This window comes from Sceloporus occidentalis, unplaced genomic scaffold, assembly GCF_023333645.1.
Source record: "Sceloporus occidentalis isolate IW3139 unplaced genomic scaffold, rSceOcc1.0.p SCAF_4, whole genome shotgun sequence".
NCBI classification, from domain to species: domain Eukaryota; kingdom Metazoa; phylum Chordata; class Lepidosauria; order Squamata; family Phrynosomatidae; genus Sceloporus; species Sceloporus occidentalis.
The window spans coordinates 10,007,501-10,026,563 of record NW_028316984.1 but is presented as its reverse complement, the minus strand read 5'-3'; the positions used below and the strand labels follow the sequence as shown (position 1 = coordinate 10,026,563).

The following is a 19,063-nucleotide window of genomic DNA, read 5'->3' as shown; positions in this document are numbered from 1 at the left end:
TATAAAAGGGGGCATTATATTAAATAATACTATAGCAACTTGTCCATTAATACTTGAACAATATAGTTTAAGTGCGTAACCATCAAGATACTTGGATGTGAGGTGTGCCAATTTTTTCAGAGATGCAGAATCCCAGCATATGTGCACCATTAAAGTCCAATTGTAAACTGGGGGCCTTTTCCAACAACTTCCAGTGACCTCTAGAATGCCATCATAATGCAAGTCTACAATGAACAGTGCCAATATAGTGGCTTAAATCCACTATTTGTTTAGGCTGTTTTCAAGCAGTGGTAAGCCATGGTGATAACAAAACGCAGTTTAGCTTGTCTCTGAACTAGTTGTTTGCACTGATCCAAATAAACAAAAACCCTAGAGCAGAGAAGATCCCAAAGGAGCAACCCTTAACATCTTGCCACTTCAGACTAATGCACAGTAGGAAGCCACCGATTTCAGCGCAAAGCTGAATTTTGAATCCTCTCCTTACAAAAGTCATCTTAAGACTTCCTTTATAAAAATCCAGTTCCAGTACACACACACTTTTCTTTCAATCCTCTTTTTACATTTGGCCGGTGATTTTCCAGGTACAAATGTACCTAGTCCAAGAGAAAGTGTGATTCACCTTTCTCCTGCAAGAAAGAAAGAAAACTAAAAGCCAGGGAAAGTCAAGCTTCATCCCCACACTGTTAATGCTTTAACACCCCCAAAACCACTTCAGCATGAACCCTTAAAGAGCTCAGTTGCTGGTTAGGAATATACTCCTACTTTGTCTGCTCAAAAAATAGCACTTACATAAATCAATAGTAATTTTTCCACTGGACTCCCAGGCAATGAAAAATGGTATTAAGTGTGAATAAACAAGGCACTGGGTAGGAACATAGCCACTTGTATGCTGTTTTATGTGAAATTCTGAAAACTGATTATTACTCACTTTAGGGAATAATAGCATCTTCTTTCTCCTAGACATGTAGTTACTGAACAAAAATATTTGATATAATTATCTTTAATTGCCATTACATCCAGTCAACTGTCACCAATTATTGCTCACATAGGCAGCTGAGCAAAGAAAGTGCTATGCTGCAAAAAAAGAGCTAAGCACACTGCCATTGACACTACAAGAAATGCCAACTTTACCTCAAGACTAAACTGCTTGTGATGGCAGGAGGGCTCCACCTAGTTAATGTGTCTGTACCAGATTTTGTGTATGTGTTAAAAACACACACACAAAGGGACCAGAAAAAGCTGAGAACCCTACTTTCAGCCAGTAAACACACTGCATGCACATACACCAGGATGTTTCAAGGGAGTATTAACCCATTCGTGATGCTACAAGCCCAGATGTGCAGTCCAAATTACACCAAAGAAGCACAACCTTTATAACATGCTTTCTAACCCATCAAGTCAGCACTATTTCACACTGCTTGAAATAGAGAAGAAAATAAGCCCTCATATTTAAGTCACACCAAAACAGAGTATTGGCAAATATAGAAAGCAAATGTATAAATAATTCATTAACACCACTCTCACTTCATTAGATGCCAAGCTCAAAAAAGCAAGACCAATTTGGTTGCTGCCCTACTTCTACACCACTGCTGCCTCAAATACATACCTAGATGGGGAATCGGGGAACGCCATAACAGAATATTATTAATAAACATACCGGATTAGGCTTGCCCATAATGGTAGCAGAGAAATGACACCATTTCTTGGTAGTGTTTTACATTACATGCTTTATGCTACACAGACATATCACGTCTGAACAAGACTGCAATGAATGGACTTGGAAGCATCAAACTTAGAAGATGTCTTCTAAGCTGGTCTCAAGATAGGCCATTAGTTAGAAATCCCGTGTTTTATAAATTACATTGGCTTCCTGAGATAAATGGCATGATGGCTAGCACAGTGGATTTTGATGTGAGGAAACCCAGTTCCAAATCCCACCTCAGTTAAATACACCGTGAAAGGATGAGTAACAGGCCGACTGGACAAGCCGCACACAGGATTGTTGGGAAACTAAATACATGGGAATCACTCCTCCTTACCCAGGATCACACAATATATATATATATATATATATATATATATACACACACATACATACATACGCCCACTCTCTTCCAGGTCAGCATTCTCTGAAGATGCCAGCCACAGATGCTGGCGAAACGTCAGAAATAAACTCTTCTAGAACATGGCCACATAGCCCAAAAAACCCACAAAAAACTATAAACTAAAATACTGTTGTCCTGGAAGGACGCTGCCATACAAACAAATACATAGTGCAGACCTTTCATACAGTGTGCTTATGTGAAAAACACGCTCATTTATATTTTCATTTGCTTTCAGATGTAAACATGTGCCAAGGAAATGTCTAGAAGAAGTAAGGAAGTCCGATTCTACTCTCCACACTTTGTATTCTTAAGCAGGCACGAAACTGTCAGGTTTCCACACTGTCTCCCCCTAATGGCACAGTGGATTTAGGTCACACAGAAGAATAATATTTCAAATTCTTTCCTAGGCTAAGAAATCTAGCCAGTCTGCCTCAAACGCATGAATTGCACATAAGGACTGAAAGACACATTTTTCAGTGTCTGTAATCAATGACACACACACACCGCAAGCAGCAGCTAATAGTAAAGTAAAGGCACTGTTGGAGAACAACTTCATTTCCTTCACTCCAGGCATGTAAATCAAAAGGAATATGTACCCACCACTTTGGAATTTTAATTCAGTTCTCACTAAAGAAAGTTCTTTCAAGCCACCTTACCTACTTATTGCAAGGAAATAAAGAGACCAAGATAGCAAGGTATCCTCTGCAGATAGTCTCCTGTTTCGAGGCATGACAGATTCTTCTACTTCACTTTTTATCTAAACTGACATAAGCTTGAATACACTTTCTTTGATCACAGCCCCATTGATTGAAATGGAACTCATTCACAAGTATGCAACTTTAGGGTCTCTTATACCTCATCATAAAACATTTGACAACCGCCATGCTCTCCATACCCAACTTCACTTGAATAATGCCCCAAATAAATACACCTGTGTTCTACCTCTTAATGTGGTGCAACACCAAGGGTGCATCGCTGTATTTGCCGGCATTAGTAGATGTTCTTGATACAATTTCAAGGTACTGGTTTTAACCACTAGCTATCATGGGATAAAGATACACAGTCTCCTTCTTCACACTGCAGTCTCTATAGCTCCAGAAGTTACTTTAGGAAAGCATCTTCTGTTGGTGCGCCTCTGCTTTGCATAGTCTGGACATAATCTCGAATTATTGCACACCTTTTTATTCCGTGACGCACTAGATTATGTGTGCGTTTGAAAAACTGTGTCTTTTGAGGGAAAATATATACGTAATATCACAATGGTTTTATTCATTATTAAACGTTTTCTTCCATGTAAAGATTTTTATGGTAAAGTAAAAGAGGGCATGAACAAGGTAACGTAAGATTCAAATCTAAGTACTTTCTGTCAATTCAACTGCCCTCATGCTAATGATCCTATTTGGTAGGATATAAAAATTCAGTGAGACGGACTTTCTTCCTCAGTTTTTAGCTTCTGCCTATAGCAGTACAATAGTAACCACAGGCAATAAATGTATACCTTTGAGATATAACATTATACAACATAGTTAGGGCTGATTTTTATGGCCAGTGTTAAATGCCGTTTTAATTTCCAAAGCACTGGGTTAGTAAAACTATAGACTGTTTTTACAAAGTGTAGTACCCTAATTCTTACCACTTGTGCCTTTGTGACTGCCTTTGACTCTTTGATGGTCTCATTATTGTATTACATTTTTACTCTGATTTTATATTGGTTGACTGTTTAATCCTGATTTGAGATTGGGAGGGAGGGAGGGGAAGAGGATCGTAATTTTGTGGTTTTATATTTATATGTATTTTATTGTTGTTGTTTATGCTGTGACCCACCTTGATCCACTGGAAAAGGTGGGCTAACAATAAACTATTATTAGTAGTAGGAGTACTGACTCAAGTGTAAAAGTGCTATAATATTCCAGGAACGGCATGATACTTCATGAGTTGGGGCACAAGTAACAACTCACAAAAAACAGGCTTGTGGTGACTCTGTCATATAAAATGTGATGTTTATATATTAATCCTTCAGTCGGCATACAATGTCATTTTTGGTATGGTTAGTTGATCAGAAATTAATTTCATTGCAATTGTTTTTGAACTTTCTGGGTACGCACAATCATATGAACGTAAGGAACATCAACCAAACTTTAATTAATATATATTGGTTCAAGGAATGCTGTGGATATTAATGGATTACACACACACACACACACACACACATATATATATATATATATATACATACACACACACACACACACACAGAGCACACACATATATATAATATCATAGAATCTTAGAGTTGGAAGAGACCCCAAGGGCCATCCAGTCCAACCCAATCCTGCCATGCAGGAACTCTCAATCAAAGCATCCCCGACAGATGGCCATCCAGCCTCTGTTTAATATATATACGCACATACACACCACACCACACCAAAAATCACAGATAAGATAGTACCATTGACCCATAATCTGAACGTAATAAATAAATAAATAAAACTTGTATTTGTATCCCGCTTTTCTGTAGTAAAAACAATCATGTTATTTTAACCAGAACTTTCTGTGTGCAGAAAAAAGGTGGCCGCTGCTGATTAATATCGTGCCAAATAAAGGTTAATAATAATCATAATAATAATAATAAACAAATTAATAATACAATAGTAATATATGTAGTATACTTTGCTGATATGAAATTATAATGTCCATGGTCTATAAACTGTTAATTTGCGACATTCCCTTAAACATTATAGTATGATTTACTCTTTTTAATCTCTCTCTCTCTCTCTCTCAAATATAAACTCATCACAGTCTTTGAAACTTGGCCTTCGGTTTCAGACTAACCCATACTGGAGCATTCAGGAGACCACATTCTTCTGTCAAGCTCACCCAGAAAAATATCAGCTCAGGGTGATTATGCCATATTAAAAAGTGTGCGAATGTACTAATCCTTTCGACAGAGCTATAGAAGCAGCAGTATTGAAACCACTTTACTAAAAAGAAAATAAAAAATCTCAAGCAAGGCTGCAGTCCTAAGTCAACTTCATAGGAAATAATTCCACTGCAATTCATTAGCTGTACTTCCAAGAACATGTCACCAGGACTAGGATGATCTGATCCATAACCCAGTTGCAGCTGAAGTAAAATCCACAGTGGTTTGGTTCCAGGAATGCTGTGGATATTAATGGATAATAATACCCACGTCAGCATTTAAAATTTAAATTTACCTGGGACTGATGATAGCCAAGCTGAGAACCAGTCTCAGCGCAGACCCTTTGGGCACCTGGGGCACAGGTCCAGTCCACACTGCAGAAATCATCCAGTTTGAGGCTGCTTTAACTGCCCTGGCTCAGTGCTAGGGAATGCTAGAAACTGTAGTTTATTGTGGCACCAGAGCTCTCTGACAGAGAAAGCTCAATGCCTTACAAAACTACAGTTCACAGAATTCCCTAGCATTGAGCCAGGGCAGTTAAAGCGGTGTCAAACTGGATGATTCTCGCAGTGTGTTTTGGACCACTGTGCTTCTGCTGTGGTTTGGCTCCAAAGGGGCAGCTGGGGGATCTCAGGAGGGGTTGAAAGCAATCCCAAAAAGGAGTTTCAAAAAGAGCAAGAAGCAGCTAACTCACAGCAAGCTTAGTGTCAGCCATCAATTCTCAGCAAAGTACTTCTACTCAAGCCTATTTCCATCTTTTCTTCTTCTATTATGGGACCTTACAACTGTTACCTGCAGCCCACTTTCTTCAAAGTAAATCATCATATCCTAGAAGGATTCCTGCTCCACTGTAAAACCCACTCTGCTCCAAAACACACTGCAGCAACAATACGGTTTGGGGCCACTTTAACTACCTTAGCTCCATGCTAGGGAATCCTGGGACCTTGTAGTTTGATGTAGCGCCAGAGCTCTTTGACAGGGGAGACGAAATGTCTCACAAACACCAGAATTCCCTACCATTGAGTCAGGGCAGGTTAAATCGGTACGAAACCGGGTTATTCCTGCAATGCATTTCAGATCTGAGTTAGCTTGGGCAAGTCACACTCTCTCAGCCTCAGGGGGAGGCAAGGGCAAACTCCCTCTGAACAAATCTTGCTAAGAAAACCCCATGGCAGGGTTTTTCCCCATACAGTCCCCATAAATTGCAAACTCTTGGAAGGCACACAACAACAACTATAACAATTCAGTGATGTCCAAACTCTGACCCGCCAGGTGTTTTTTGGACTTCAACTCCCAGCATCCCATACCATTGGCCAAAGTGGCTGAGGCTTCTGGGAGATGAAGTCCAAAAACACCTAGAAGACCAGAGTTTGGACATCGCTGCTTTAATGCATTCACCTGCAAGGCTCTGCAGGAACCATAGGGCAGAGTTACATATTAGGCACCAGCATCCCTTGACATTTCTGGGGCCTTCGTTTCAAGCAGCACTTGCAAGCTTGGGAATAGTTCGCGAAGGGTTTGAACTTCCCAGTCTGAAATTGCATTCAAGGATTGGAAACTGGCTGCTTTAGCTTCCAAAGAGAGCTATTGCTTGTTGCTGTCTGCCCCCAAGTCGTTTCTGACTTCTGGCGAGCCTAAGACAGACCTGGCATAGGGTTTTCTTGGCCACCTTTCCTCAGAGGGGGCTTGCCATGGCCATCCTCAAGGGCTGAGAGTGTGTGACTTTTCCAGTAGGGTTTTTCTGTTCCAAGGGGGAATTGAACCCTCGTCTCTAGAGCCGCAGTCCAACACTCAAATCATCGGAGTCTTAGGTTCAAACCACATAGTGCAGAAACAGTCCAGTTTGAGGCCGCTTTCACTGCCCCGGCTCAATGCTATGGAATCCTGGGAGCTGTAGTTTGGTGAGACGTGGAGCCTTCTCTGTCAGGGAGCTCTGGTGCCACAATAAACTACAGTTCTCAGGGTTCCCTAGAGGCCTCGACAGGGTTATTTCTGCAGCGTGTTTTGGACCTTATAGCCCTCCAGCCACTAGGCCACGCGGCCTCCCACCGAGAGGGAGCTCTCCAGGGCTGCCCAAGGCTGCTGGGGGTGAAGGAGCCTTCAGGGCCTTCCTTTCTTCCCTCTGCGGTGCTTTCCCATCCCGGCCCTTGTCTTCCTTGGACCCCTTGGACTAAAGCTCCGCAGGAGGGCGACCCCGGCCCCCCCTTCCTTGCCCTCTTTTCCCTGGGAGGAACCAAGCCTTCTCTCCCTCCGGCCCTCCTCAGGCCTCCAGGCGCCCTTCCCCGGAGAGACCCTTCCCCACTGGCCTCTCCACAAAACAAAACAGGGAAGACACTGTTCTACATTATTGCTTATGGATTACTTGAAAACCAGAATTGTAATCATTGGTGGTTCAGTGGAAGAATTCTCATCTCCCGTGCAACCAAAAGCAAAGCTCAAAAGGCTGCTAGAAATATATAAACTCCCTCAAGTGGAAGGCTCTCCTGGACGGCATCCATAGTTTATTTTGTGGGTTTTTCGGGCGATGTGGCCATGTTCCGTGTAACTCTTCTAGAACATGGCCACATAGCCCGAAAAACCCACTAAAAAAGAAACAAACTGTGCAAACTCTGAATCTGGACTGAAGGTTGAAATGGAGGGAAAAGGAGGAGAGGGCTGGCCTCTCTATAAACACTCATTCGTGCTCTGTAAAAGGAGGACATGTTGGAGCTCCTTCTGGAGAGAAGGTGACAGTGGAGGACGTGGCCTGGAAAAGGAGAACATGGCAAACAGAAAGGTCTAGGAAAGAGCCTCCTAGACCTTTCTGTTCGCCATGCTGTTCTGTTTTTGGTTTCGTAAGCCAACACTTCGTTGTTCTGACTGGAAAACAATCCAAGCCCGCCTTTTCTTGTGAGGGCCCTGCCTCACAGCTGACCCCTTTCCCCACCGCTTTGGGCAGGGGAGGCCCCTGGCCAAAATATGAAGGCACCCTAGAAACCACTCCAGGGACGAAGAAAGAGACAAGGCGCCTTCTCCCTCCCAAGGCGCCTTGGGTTGGAAATGCAGCTTGGTTTCAGAAAGTCGGGGGTGAAGGGGGCTTTCTGCCTGAGGGTTTAGGCGGGCTTTGCCCTGAAGGGAAAGGAAGCCCTCTCTGACAGGAAAGGCGCTTCTTCTCCTCACTCGCCTCCTATCTTGCCTCCCATCTCCCCTCATCCTTTGCCTCCCAGAAAGGCCTCCATCTCCCACTCCCCACAAACTCCAGGCATTTAGGTTTCACAATGCACCGCCATTCCCTCAGTTTTGGGAACTTCGGTTTAGTGGCCTGGACAGAAGGGACAGAGGCCCTCACCGTCAAAAGGGAGGACATGCCAGAAAAAAGGGAGGACGTGACCAAGGGGGGGGGGGACCCTCCAAACCCTCCTCCAAATGGAGGGCCTTTGGGAACTCCTCCTGGACCGAAAGGAGGGGAATGGAGGGCAGGTCCTGAAAAAGGAGGACACTTGGTTTCATCCCCTGGCCTCACAGAGGGCTACCCCCAAAAAAGAAGGGCCAAAGGAAGCACTGGTTAAGTCACATTCGCAAGAAGAAGGCCAGGGAATGTTGCCAGTTCCACTCACATCCCATATGCATGCAGATATATACATATATACACACACATATGTAAAAGCACAGGGCTTTCCCTCGAGGAAGCGGCAACCCAGAGCCTCCAGGAAGGACCCCGCAGCCTTGGTGACACTTTCTGCGCAGCTGCAAATCACAACACACACACACACACACACACACACACAGAGGCTGCATCCACACCGGGGGAAATAATGGGTTTTGACACCGCTTGAACTGCCATGGCTCAAGGCTACGGAATTCTGGGAATGGTCGTTTGTTTGTGGCACCAGAGCTCTCCACGTTGATGTCACAAACTAACGACTGTTCCCAGAATGCCATAGCCTTGAGCCATGGCAGTTCAAGCGGTGTCAAAACCCATTATTTCCCCCGGTGTGGATGGACTCAAGAGTCACCCACACTTGTAGCTTCTTCGCTAAACTTAGAGCTAGCCCTTTCCATAGTGTCCTGAACCTTTTCTTCCATACATCCCCCTCAACTGGGAAGAGAAGGAAAGAAGCAGCTATGAATGGGCCCAGCATCCACTTCCAATCTTTTTCTTTTTTTTCTCTTTCCTTTAGAAAACAACAGCAGCCCCATCCCGTCCCTTCTTTAGCTTTCACTTTAATAAAACAACGATTCGATGAGGGGGAAATGTGGGGGTATAAATCTTCATTTTGGAGGCAATTAAAGTGTTGATTTCCTTCGTGGCCTCCGGCGATTCTTGTAATTTGCTCAAATAGCTTTCTCTACCAAGTCACTCCGGAGCTTTTAGAAACCCATTTTCTAGTTCGACTTGTTGGATGACAATTTGTTTTTTTAAAATCCAGCAACAGCTCCCTGAGCCTTCCTCATCGGCAGCGAAATGTGTGTGTTTGTTGGTCGGAGGGGGTTTCACTAGAGCCTGTCTTCCACAGAGAGGCATCTCTCACCCGTGTCCATCCCTCCTCTTGCCTTTCAGAGGCCTGGCTTACATACTTACTTACTGGCTTACTTACGCATCCAACACACATGTACAGAAAGCGAGAGAGGTTACAAACTGCTAACTAGGGAAGAAACCGAGGCCAAGTCCAAGAGAGAGTTACGGATCTCCATCCTGGCCCAAAACACACTGCTCAACGATAGGGAATTCTGGAAACTGTCGCTTTGTGAGACAGTGAGCCTTCTCTGTCCGAGAGCTCCGGGACCACAACAATTCCCAGGATTCCCGAGCCGGGCAGTTAAAGCGATCTCAGACTGGATTATTTGTGCAGTGTGTTTTGAAGTTTAAAACTCCCTTCACGTGCTAGATTTTTCTCTCCCGACGAACTTTTGGAAAGTTCAGGGTTCACCCACAACCAGAGTTCAGCGTCGCCTTTCTAACTCTTCCGCAGCCTTTGCTCATCCCTTCCCTGGAAGGAGGGCACTGCCAGAGCAGGAGAAGGAGAAGGAGAAGGAGAAGGAGAAGGAGAAGGAGAAGGAGAAGGGAGGGAGGGAGGGAGGAAGGGAGGATGGATGGATGGATGGAAGAAGGGAAGGAACAGTAGAAGGAAAGAGTGAAGGAAGGAAGGGGAAGGGAAGGAAAGGAAAGGTGGAAGGAGGGAGGGACAGAGGAAGGAAGGTAGGTAGGAAGGAAGGGAAAAGGGAATGAACAGGAGAATGAAAGAGGAAAGGAAGGAAGAAGGCAATGAAGAGTGGAAGGAAGGGAGGGAGGGAGGGAGGGAGGGAAAGTGGAAGGACGGAGGGAGAGAGGAAGGTTGGAAGGAAGGAAGAAGGGAAGGGAAGGGAAGGGAAGGGAAGGGAAGGGAAGGGAAGGGAAGGGAAGGGAAGGGAAGGGAAGGGAAGGGAAGGGAAGGGAAGGGAAGGGAAGGGAAGGGAGGGAGAGAGGCGGATAGATGGATGGATGGCTAGATAGATAGATAGATAGATAGATAGATAGATAGATAGATAGATAGAGATAGAGAGAGAGAGAGAGAGAGATACACACACATATATACATACATACACACACAGAAGAAGGAAGGAAGAAGGGAAGGAAGGGTGGAAGGAAGCAAAGAAGGAGGGAGGGAAGGAAAGGTCAAAGGGAGGGAGGGAGGGAGGATAACCCTGGCACCCCATCTCGGTGCTGTTCTTGGCCAGGCAAAGCGGCGTCAAAGCCCCGACTTGTGAGCGTTCAGAGGGGTGGGGAAAACAGAGACACGACTGGATGGCCTCTCGGGCTCCCCAGCGTCCCAGTTCCTACGACTCCGCTTCCTTGCAAAAGAACAACCACCACCACCACAACAACCACGGCTAAACCACTCTCCTGGCCCTTGCCAACCCCCGCGCCATGGACTGACGGGGGCACTAAGTGCTGCGTTAGAAGCACAGATCCCTGCCGATCCCTCTCGGAGTGCTTCTGGCGCCCTACAAAACACTCGTGCTTCCCTGAAACAGCCAAAGCCAACTCGGGCCGGGGAGGCAGAGCTGGCGGGCCTAGCCTAGCCAAGAGCAGGCAGAGATGCCAGCCAAAGGGCCTCCGACACACACAAACCACGATCCTTCTTCCTGCAGCTTCCTTTTTTTGAGCAACAACAACAACAACAACAAGATCCAGCAGAAGTCACCCTTTGAGTATTCTTTTTATGAAGCCAAATCAAACCCGGGCCCTTTTTGCAGCACAAAGCCAGGCTCACTGAGATCTCCAAGCTCCCGGCCAAGGCAAACTGACAAGGCAGGCTAATGAAGCAGAGAGAGAAAGAAGAAGAAGAAGAAGAAAACAGCCCGCTTTGGCTAGATCCCCGACCCTCCCGGCCTTCTTGCCCTGGACCACCTCTCTGGGATTGTCTGCTTTCTCCTCCTCCTCCTTCTAGACCCCCACCCAAAACAACCACATCCCTATAACCCGAAGCCCTAGATTCACGCCTAAACACTTCCATTGCCGTTAAAAGAATAAATCCATTCAATAAAATCAAGACAAAAATGAAAAGCGACAAGGAACAGGTCAAGTTTGGCAGGCGATGCTTTTTTCCAAGCACATTCCCACCAGGTCGGATCCAGGAGCAAAAGCCTTAATGAAGCCATAATAGCCGCATTATTCAAATTTATTTTTCATCATTTCGATGGAAACGTGTCTAAAAGGGACTTAATCATATGCGAAGGATAAAATAAAGTAAAAGGAAGGGGGTCCGTAGTGACCCAGGGAGCGGATCTGCGGTGGAACAACAACAGCAACAACAACATAAAAAAGGTTGGAGATCCTCATACCTGATCTGTTAGATTCGCCGATCTGGTGATGTCTTCGCTGTCCGACTTGGATCCGCCTTCCCTGTCGTCGATCACCAAATCGATGGGCATTTTCCCTTTCAAGCAGCTAATATACCGGTGGCAGAAATTGTCGCACAGTTCGTGTACCTGCGTTGTAGGGCAGGAGGGGACAAAACCCCAAAACCAACATATAATCAAGAGCCCTTTAAGTGAAATTGACAAGAAGCAATCAATTCCCCTCCCCTTCCCTCCTCTGACATCAAAAAGACGCCGCAATGATCCCCTCGAGAGGCATCCCAGAATTAAGAATAACTTTCTTTTTTCGGGCAAAATAGAGATATCCCCGAAAATTGACAGTGACAAGATGATTCGCAGCCTACAACGGATTCAACAGCCGTGCGAAATTCATCTGCTTCTCGGGGCTGTGACCATTAGCGGGATGACCAGCATGGAGGGACATTTAAGGGAAACTATTTAACTCCCTCCTTATGTCTCCCCCCCCCCCCCGAAAAAATCCTAGGACACAAATGGTACACACAGTTCGTGTACCTGCATTGTGACCGTGTCCCAATGGAACATGAATGCACTGGGATGAAGGGCATGATATCCATCGATGACCTCAAATGCCAAGGCACTGTCACCTAACTTATAGGGCTTTCCATTGGGAATGGAAAGAGATTTCTTCGGGTGGGATGGGGGGGGAGCACCAAGCCAGCCCATTTCGTGCTTTCACATGTTAAACAGCAAAATAAAATCTGGAACGCCTTTATTCTCTTGATCCCATATTTATCACGTATTTATAAATCTCTCCAAAGATGTTTACTTTTAGGACAAGGAAGAGTTCTGCTGCAGGCCCTATTATAGACTTCTCCGTTATGAAAGGAGGAACGAAACGGAACACCAAACTATAGAGTTCTATAGGGCCTGCAGCAGAACTATTCCTGGTCCTAAAAATAAATGTACTGTATAAAGTGAAGAGATGTATAAATACATATGGGGTAAGGAGAGGAAAGGCGTCCCGACACTGGAAGGCCAAAAAGATTTCAGACCAGGGCTATTTTGAAACAGGGCCCCATCCAGCAGATATCATCATCATCATCATCATCATCATCATCATCATCATCATCATCATCATCAATACATATAGGATAAGGAGAGGAAAGGGTTTCTGCTAGTGGAAGAGTGAAAAGTTTTCAGATCAGGGCTATTTTGAAACAGGCTCACATGCAGATTATTATTATTATTATTATTATTATTATTGCTATGCATAAATTTAGACAGCTTTCTGGTCCTTTCGGGGAGACATTGGGGGTTGTTGTGTTGTTCTGTTCCAGAAGAGGCAAGGAATGGAGGCATGAGCAACTTCTGGCTTGTTTCTACAAAAACGTTACAGGGCAGTTCGTGCCCTGTATGTGACCCTGCAGATGGTTCATATATGTATGAACCATATATATATATATATATATATATATATATATATATATGAAGACTAACTGAAAACTCAAGCAAGTCCTTTGACCAAAAATAACTACCCGCCTGCGTTTCCAATATCATCGGATGGAGCGGGAATTGGCAACTTATTCCTACAAAGGTAGTAAAAGAGGGCTACAAGGCCAAGGCGTTAGTGATCCAGATTTTTAGTGGCTGGAATTGTAATTAAACTGCGAGGAGAAATGGACGCCGTGATTGGTCTTGACACTAATTGCCAGAAAGAAAGACATTTATGCAAATTCTGCCGAGGCTTCAACTTCGTGGCAATGGGGGGCAAATGCAGAAATTCAGAGAGTGAGAGAGGATTAATGAGAATTACCTTTTCTAATTCCAGCAGATGAAACCTTAATACTTGTATGGCTTGGATCATCTGCAAAGATACAAAACAAACATGTCTCTCCAACTTAGGTGCTGTTCTTTCCCCCCCACCGTTTAAAGCTTGTGTGCTACAAGTGCGATCTAGATCTCTGTGTTAATTTACGACAACCACACTATAAAACTTCCTAACAGTGGCTTTGTATTCTAGTTAACACGAAAAAAATATATGACAGTTTATATTTTTGAATTGCTTAAATTACACAGCCCATAAATATTTATTTCAGATCTATTCAGTAATAATATCGGCTGACTAAGAGAGCCTGGAAAATGCGGGGAGGGGGAAAATATTTGCAATGGATGTAACTCATCTTTCATTTTCCTTAAAATAATAATAATAAAACGACTAGGTTACTATACATATTGTCAGTTTGGCTCCTTTCCTTTTCATCCCCAACCTCCCTTTCCATCCCAAAGTGGGCTGAAAAGGAGAGGTAAAAGAACCGCCGTTAAAAATGAAATAGGTAATATAGTGGCAGTCAGATTCCTTTGGGATCGCATTTGCCGGCCGCGCGGTTTCGCCTTGGAAAATCATTTAAAGATTAAAAATTGGGTTTAAAAATCATTTAGACTTCCAGAGAGAGGGGTAAAAAAACTAACACACACGCACACACACGCAAATACAGAGAGAAACTACGCGTCCAAAGAGAAAAAGCAGAACTCTTACCAAGTTATCCAGTTCGGGATTCGAGGAAAATAAAGGCTTCTCCGCTCGGATCTAAACAGGGGAAGGGGGAAGAAATAAAAAAGAGAGAGAAAGAGAGGTTGGAAGTGTGGAAAAGTCTTGCCTTTTTAGCTCTCTTTTCCCGCAAGACACTTGTGGGCTCGGGCTGCCAAAACCTTGGCTGCTGGTTTGTGCAGAAATACTCCCAGCAAGGCAGGGAGGGAGGAGAAGAGAGAAGAGGAGAGGAGAAGAGAAGAGAAGAGAGGAAAGAGGAGAAGAAGGCTCTCTCTCTCTTTCTCTCTCTCTTTCTCTCTCTCAAGGCCAAAATCGAGGATCAGAACTGGATCAGAACCGTCCCTAGTAATCTCTTCCCAGTCCCTTTAGGGAAGACTCTTGCAATCCCTAGTAAAAGGGATTTAGAGGGGCTGCCTTTCCCCATCGCAGCACCACCACTCATTTTTGCACACTCCAGGGTACATATAGGCATGGCTAGGTTTTGCTTTCCTGCTTTCCTGCTTTTGGGTTGTGTTGTGTTGTTTCTTCCTCTGACCTGTTTGGCGAAGACGGCAATGTCCTCGTTGAAGGACTCGGAGGAGCAGACGTCGCCCCCCGCCACCCCGGGCTCCCGAGGGGTACACGTCGCCAGTTCACATTTCTCGAAAATCAGTGCTAAGAGGGGGAAGAGGGGGTGCCTGCAAGAGAAAGGGAGCGAGAAAAAGAAAGAGAAGAGTCGTCACAAAACACGAAAACCAAACAGGCCTAGAGCAGGTCCCTCACTTGCAAGGGGAGAATGAAACACACACACACAAACACACCAAAGGGACCTTTCCAGCTGCCCCCTTCATGTCCTTCCTCCCCTCCAGGATTTCTGCACACACACAAATAGACAAATGCACACATACATGCACTGGCCTCGCTAAGCGCAGCTCCCGAGCCAAGTCGCAAGGCCCCGAGCCCCTTTCAGAGGGGAACCTTTTTCTCCTTTTTATCCCTTTTTACACACACACACACACACACACACACACACACACACACACACAGAAGGGCATGCCCTGGCCAGAGGACTTGTGGTCAGAGCTTAAAAAAACCCATCCTGGGTCTAGCAGCCATTTTGAATGAACTAAACTAAAATAAAATAAACTCCAAAATAAAAGAGAAAGCCAACTCAAAAGCCTCCCCTTTCAGCAGCTGGGTTTTGGAGGATCACGGGAGAGTGTGTGTGTGTGTGTGTGTGTTTTGGGAGGGGGTTGATTTTGGGATTTGGGAGTGAGTTGCTGGCAAAGTTACTTGGCATTATTATTATTATTATTATTATTATTATTATTATTACCAGGGAAAGGGGTCTTGGTGTGGGTCTAGTTAATGGCATCATCGCTGTTATTGTTGTTGTTTATGTCGTTGTTGTTAATCTACCCAGACTAGCCCCAGAGAGAGACTCCGACCGCTTAAATGTGGGTCCCAGGGGCAACTTCTTCGCCAAGGGACCCTCACACGCCCCCCAGTTAGACAGCAGGCAGTGCACTACCATACAAGAGATTGTAGGAGGGGGAGCCTCGTGTTTTAATAATAATAATAATAATAATGACATTAATTAGACCCATACCAAGACCCCTGTCCCTGTTATTAATAACAGAAACAACAGCAATAACAATGCCACTAAGCAGACCCACCTCGAGACCCCTTTCCCTGTTTTTAATAATAATAATAGCAATAATGATGCCATTGACTTAGACCCACACCAACAAGCTCCCTTTCCCTGTTAATAATAACAATAATAATGCCATTAAACAGACCCACATCAAGAGCCCTTTCCTTGTTCTTAAAAATAACAGAAACAACAACAGTAATAATGTCATTAAGCAGACCCACGTCAAGACAATAATATTAATAATAATAAGAATAAGAATACCAATCATGATGCAATTAAGTAGACCCACACCAAGACCCCTTTCCCTGTTAATAATAACAATAATAATGTCCTTAAGCAGACCCACACCAAGACCCCTTTCTCTGTTAATAATAATAATATTGCCAATAAGCCGACCCACATCAAGACCCCTTTCCCTGTTTTAATAATAATAACAACAATAATGATGCCATGAACTAGACCCACATCAAGACCCCTTTCCTTGTTATTAATAATAACAGAAACAACAACAATAATAATGCCATTTAGCAGACCCACATCAAGACCCTTTTGCCAGGGCTCTACCATGCACTTCTTTCCCCAACTCGGGTCTCGAGAGCTAAAAGAAACCACCTCTCCTTTAGATTGCAAGAAGTTTGGTCGTTGTTGGTAAAATAAAAATACAAGTGAAAAAGGTTCGGGTTCATTTCCGACCGTTTCTTGTGACATTTAAGGACACTCAGTTGGATCTAAAAGGGGGTTGAATTCATTGGAAGTGAACTCATTGGAAGTGGGGACAAATTGAACCCCACCGTTTAGAGACTACAGTATTGTTTAAAAATTCCCGCATCGGAGAGGCTTCAAATGCTCAAGAGAGAGAAGCGTGGTGCAACTCGGAAACTAGCCCTGAAGTTGCCTCTTGGGGGGGGGGGGGACAACATACACACACATTTGGGACTTGGAAAGAGAGTTGTGGGCTGCTGCTTTTCAAACTTTTAAAGCTTTTAAAAAACCTTTAAAATATTCCTCACATCTCAACTACTGAAATCCTGAAAAGATTAACTCTCAAACAAAAGTCCTGGGATTTGATTTATTTTTCCCTGCCATTATTATGCCTTCCTTCCTTCCTTAGCCCAGGTTTTGCAATCTTCTCCCCCCAAAAGTTGTGGTCCAAACAATAACAACAACAACAACAATAATAACCACCCAAGCACCCCCAATATTTCTTTGGAAGTTGCAAAGAGAGCTATAGATCAACACAGGTTCTGTCAGTGTCTTCCTCCTCCTTTCTTTCGGCCAGGGAAATGCTTGCCTCTTTCGAGGGCCAGAGAGGTCGACTTATTATTATTATTATTATTATTATTATTATTATTATTATGGGTCAGGCCCTTTGCCTTTTTTCTTTCCAAACTTCTTCCTCGGCCAGGGCTCAATCCCAGACGGAAAATGCAAAACAAAAAAAGCCAAAAGACCGACGTCGGCGGTGCCACTCGTTTTCGTGGGAGAAGAAGAGGAAGAAGAAGGGAAGGAGAAAGGGAAAATAGGAGGAGAGAGAAAAGAGCGAGAGGCTTTTTGGAGCTGGGGCCGTCGGGCGGTACCTACCCATAGATGGCATCTTTGTCTCTCTTCAAAGCGTCGTTGACCGAGGATCCCATGCTGGGGGGCATGGCGTTGGTGTGGGCGGTGTGGGGGTACTGGTGAGAGTGGAGGGGAGGCCCGTGGTTCAAGTGGTGGACCGGCTGCATGGACCTGGCCCCGTGGGGGTCCCCGTACATGGTGCTCGGGATGCCCACGCCGTCCATCCCGCCGTAGTGGGGCAGATCGTCGTACTGCAGGGGCAAAAAGAAGACAGAGAGGGGTCAGGGCACAGGAGGCACAAGGGGAGCTCTCCCCAACCATACCCCAGTGGCACACGCGTCCCAAAGGTCCCAATGGCACAAGAGACCAAGGCCCCCGGCTTGGCCCGAAGGAGGACCCTTATAGGGTTTTTTTTTGTGTGGGTTTTTCGGGCTCTGTGGCCATGTTCTAGAAGAATTTATTCCTGATCTTCCGCCAGCATCCGTGGCATCTGGCATCTTCAGAGAAGATCTTCTCAAAGGAGAGAAAGATCACAAAGATCTGAAGATGCCAGATGCCACAGATGCTGGCGAAACCTCAGGAATAAACTCTTCTAGAACATGGCCACAGAGCCCGAAAAACCCACAAAAAACCCCTATGGATGCAGGCCATGGAAGCCTTCGACCTCTCTCTCGTGTGTGCGTGTGTTTGTGTGTGTGTGAAAGAGAGAGAGAGAGAGAGAGACCCACCGCTAAAGGCCTGGCTTCAAACCCTTCCCAGTATGTACACCATGTTTCCATGCCAGAGCCCAACTCTTGCAAGCCCTTGGAAAAGTCCTTTCAACCTTTCACTTGCCCCCCTCCATTCCCTTTAAGGCCCTGCTGCCACCGCATCCTTGTGGCAGACGGACGGGCTTCTGGCAACTCTTCTATGATTCTATCAACAGAAAGTTCTAACCAGGACACCCTCCGATTAAACACGTGGATTGAGACCCGCTTCCTTCTCCCATCCTTTAATTTTATTTGTATTTTTAATGCTTGCGAAGTTTACCCCGCTGGGCACCTGAGGACCGTCCCTGATATTTGCAGAGACCCAAGGTGCCAGGCTTAAAAATAGAAAGCGCCCATTTGGGAGGGGGAAAAACTCGCCCGAGAGCAAGGGATGGGGAAGGCTTCTTTCGGCTTGTCTTGTTGGGTTTTCCTAAATAGGGGAGCCAGAAGGGAAGGCCTTCCCCCAGAAAAGTGATAGAAGGGGGAATAGTCGGAGAGGGGAACCCATTGGATTTTTGATCCTGTCCTGAACTCTCCTACTCCTAAGGAAGCCCTGCGCATAAATACCAAAACATCAATTGGATTGAATTGTGGTTTCAGGTTCTCTGGTAGTGTCTTTGCCAAATGCATCTGAGGAAGTAGGCTGAAATCTAGGAAAGCTCCTGCTGCCAATTTCTTCCTTGCAGTGAGTCTCAAAGGGACTGCAAGATCTTTGCCTCTCAAAGTCCACCTCCTCGCCTCGGCTCAGGG

At 45.0% G+C, this 19,063-nt stretch overlaps 1 protein-coding gene across 2 annotated transcripts in view; it reads right to left on the bottom strand.

Moving 5' to 3' along the window:
* MEIS1 (Meis homeobox 1) overlaps positions 1-19,063 on the bottom strand; it is a 181,345-nt gene that overhangs the window by 159,367 nt on the left and 2,915 nt on the right. For both annotated transcript variants that reach the window (XM_089519207.1, XM_089519208.1), the window contains 5 exons: positions 17,589-17,815; positions 14,910-15,051; positions 14,363-14,413; positions 13,640-13,690; positions 11,830-11,976 (listed from right to left, as the gene is read on the bottom strand). In XM_089519207.1, the coding sequence (XP_089375333.1) occupies positions 11,830-11,976; positions 13,640-13,690; positions 14,363-14,413; positions 14,910-15,051; positions 17,589-17,815 (618 nt within the window). The remainder of the gene's footprint in view (positions 1-11,829; positions 11,977-13,639; positions 13,691-14,362; positions 14,414-14,909; positions 15,052-17,588; positions 17,816-19,063) is intronic.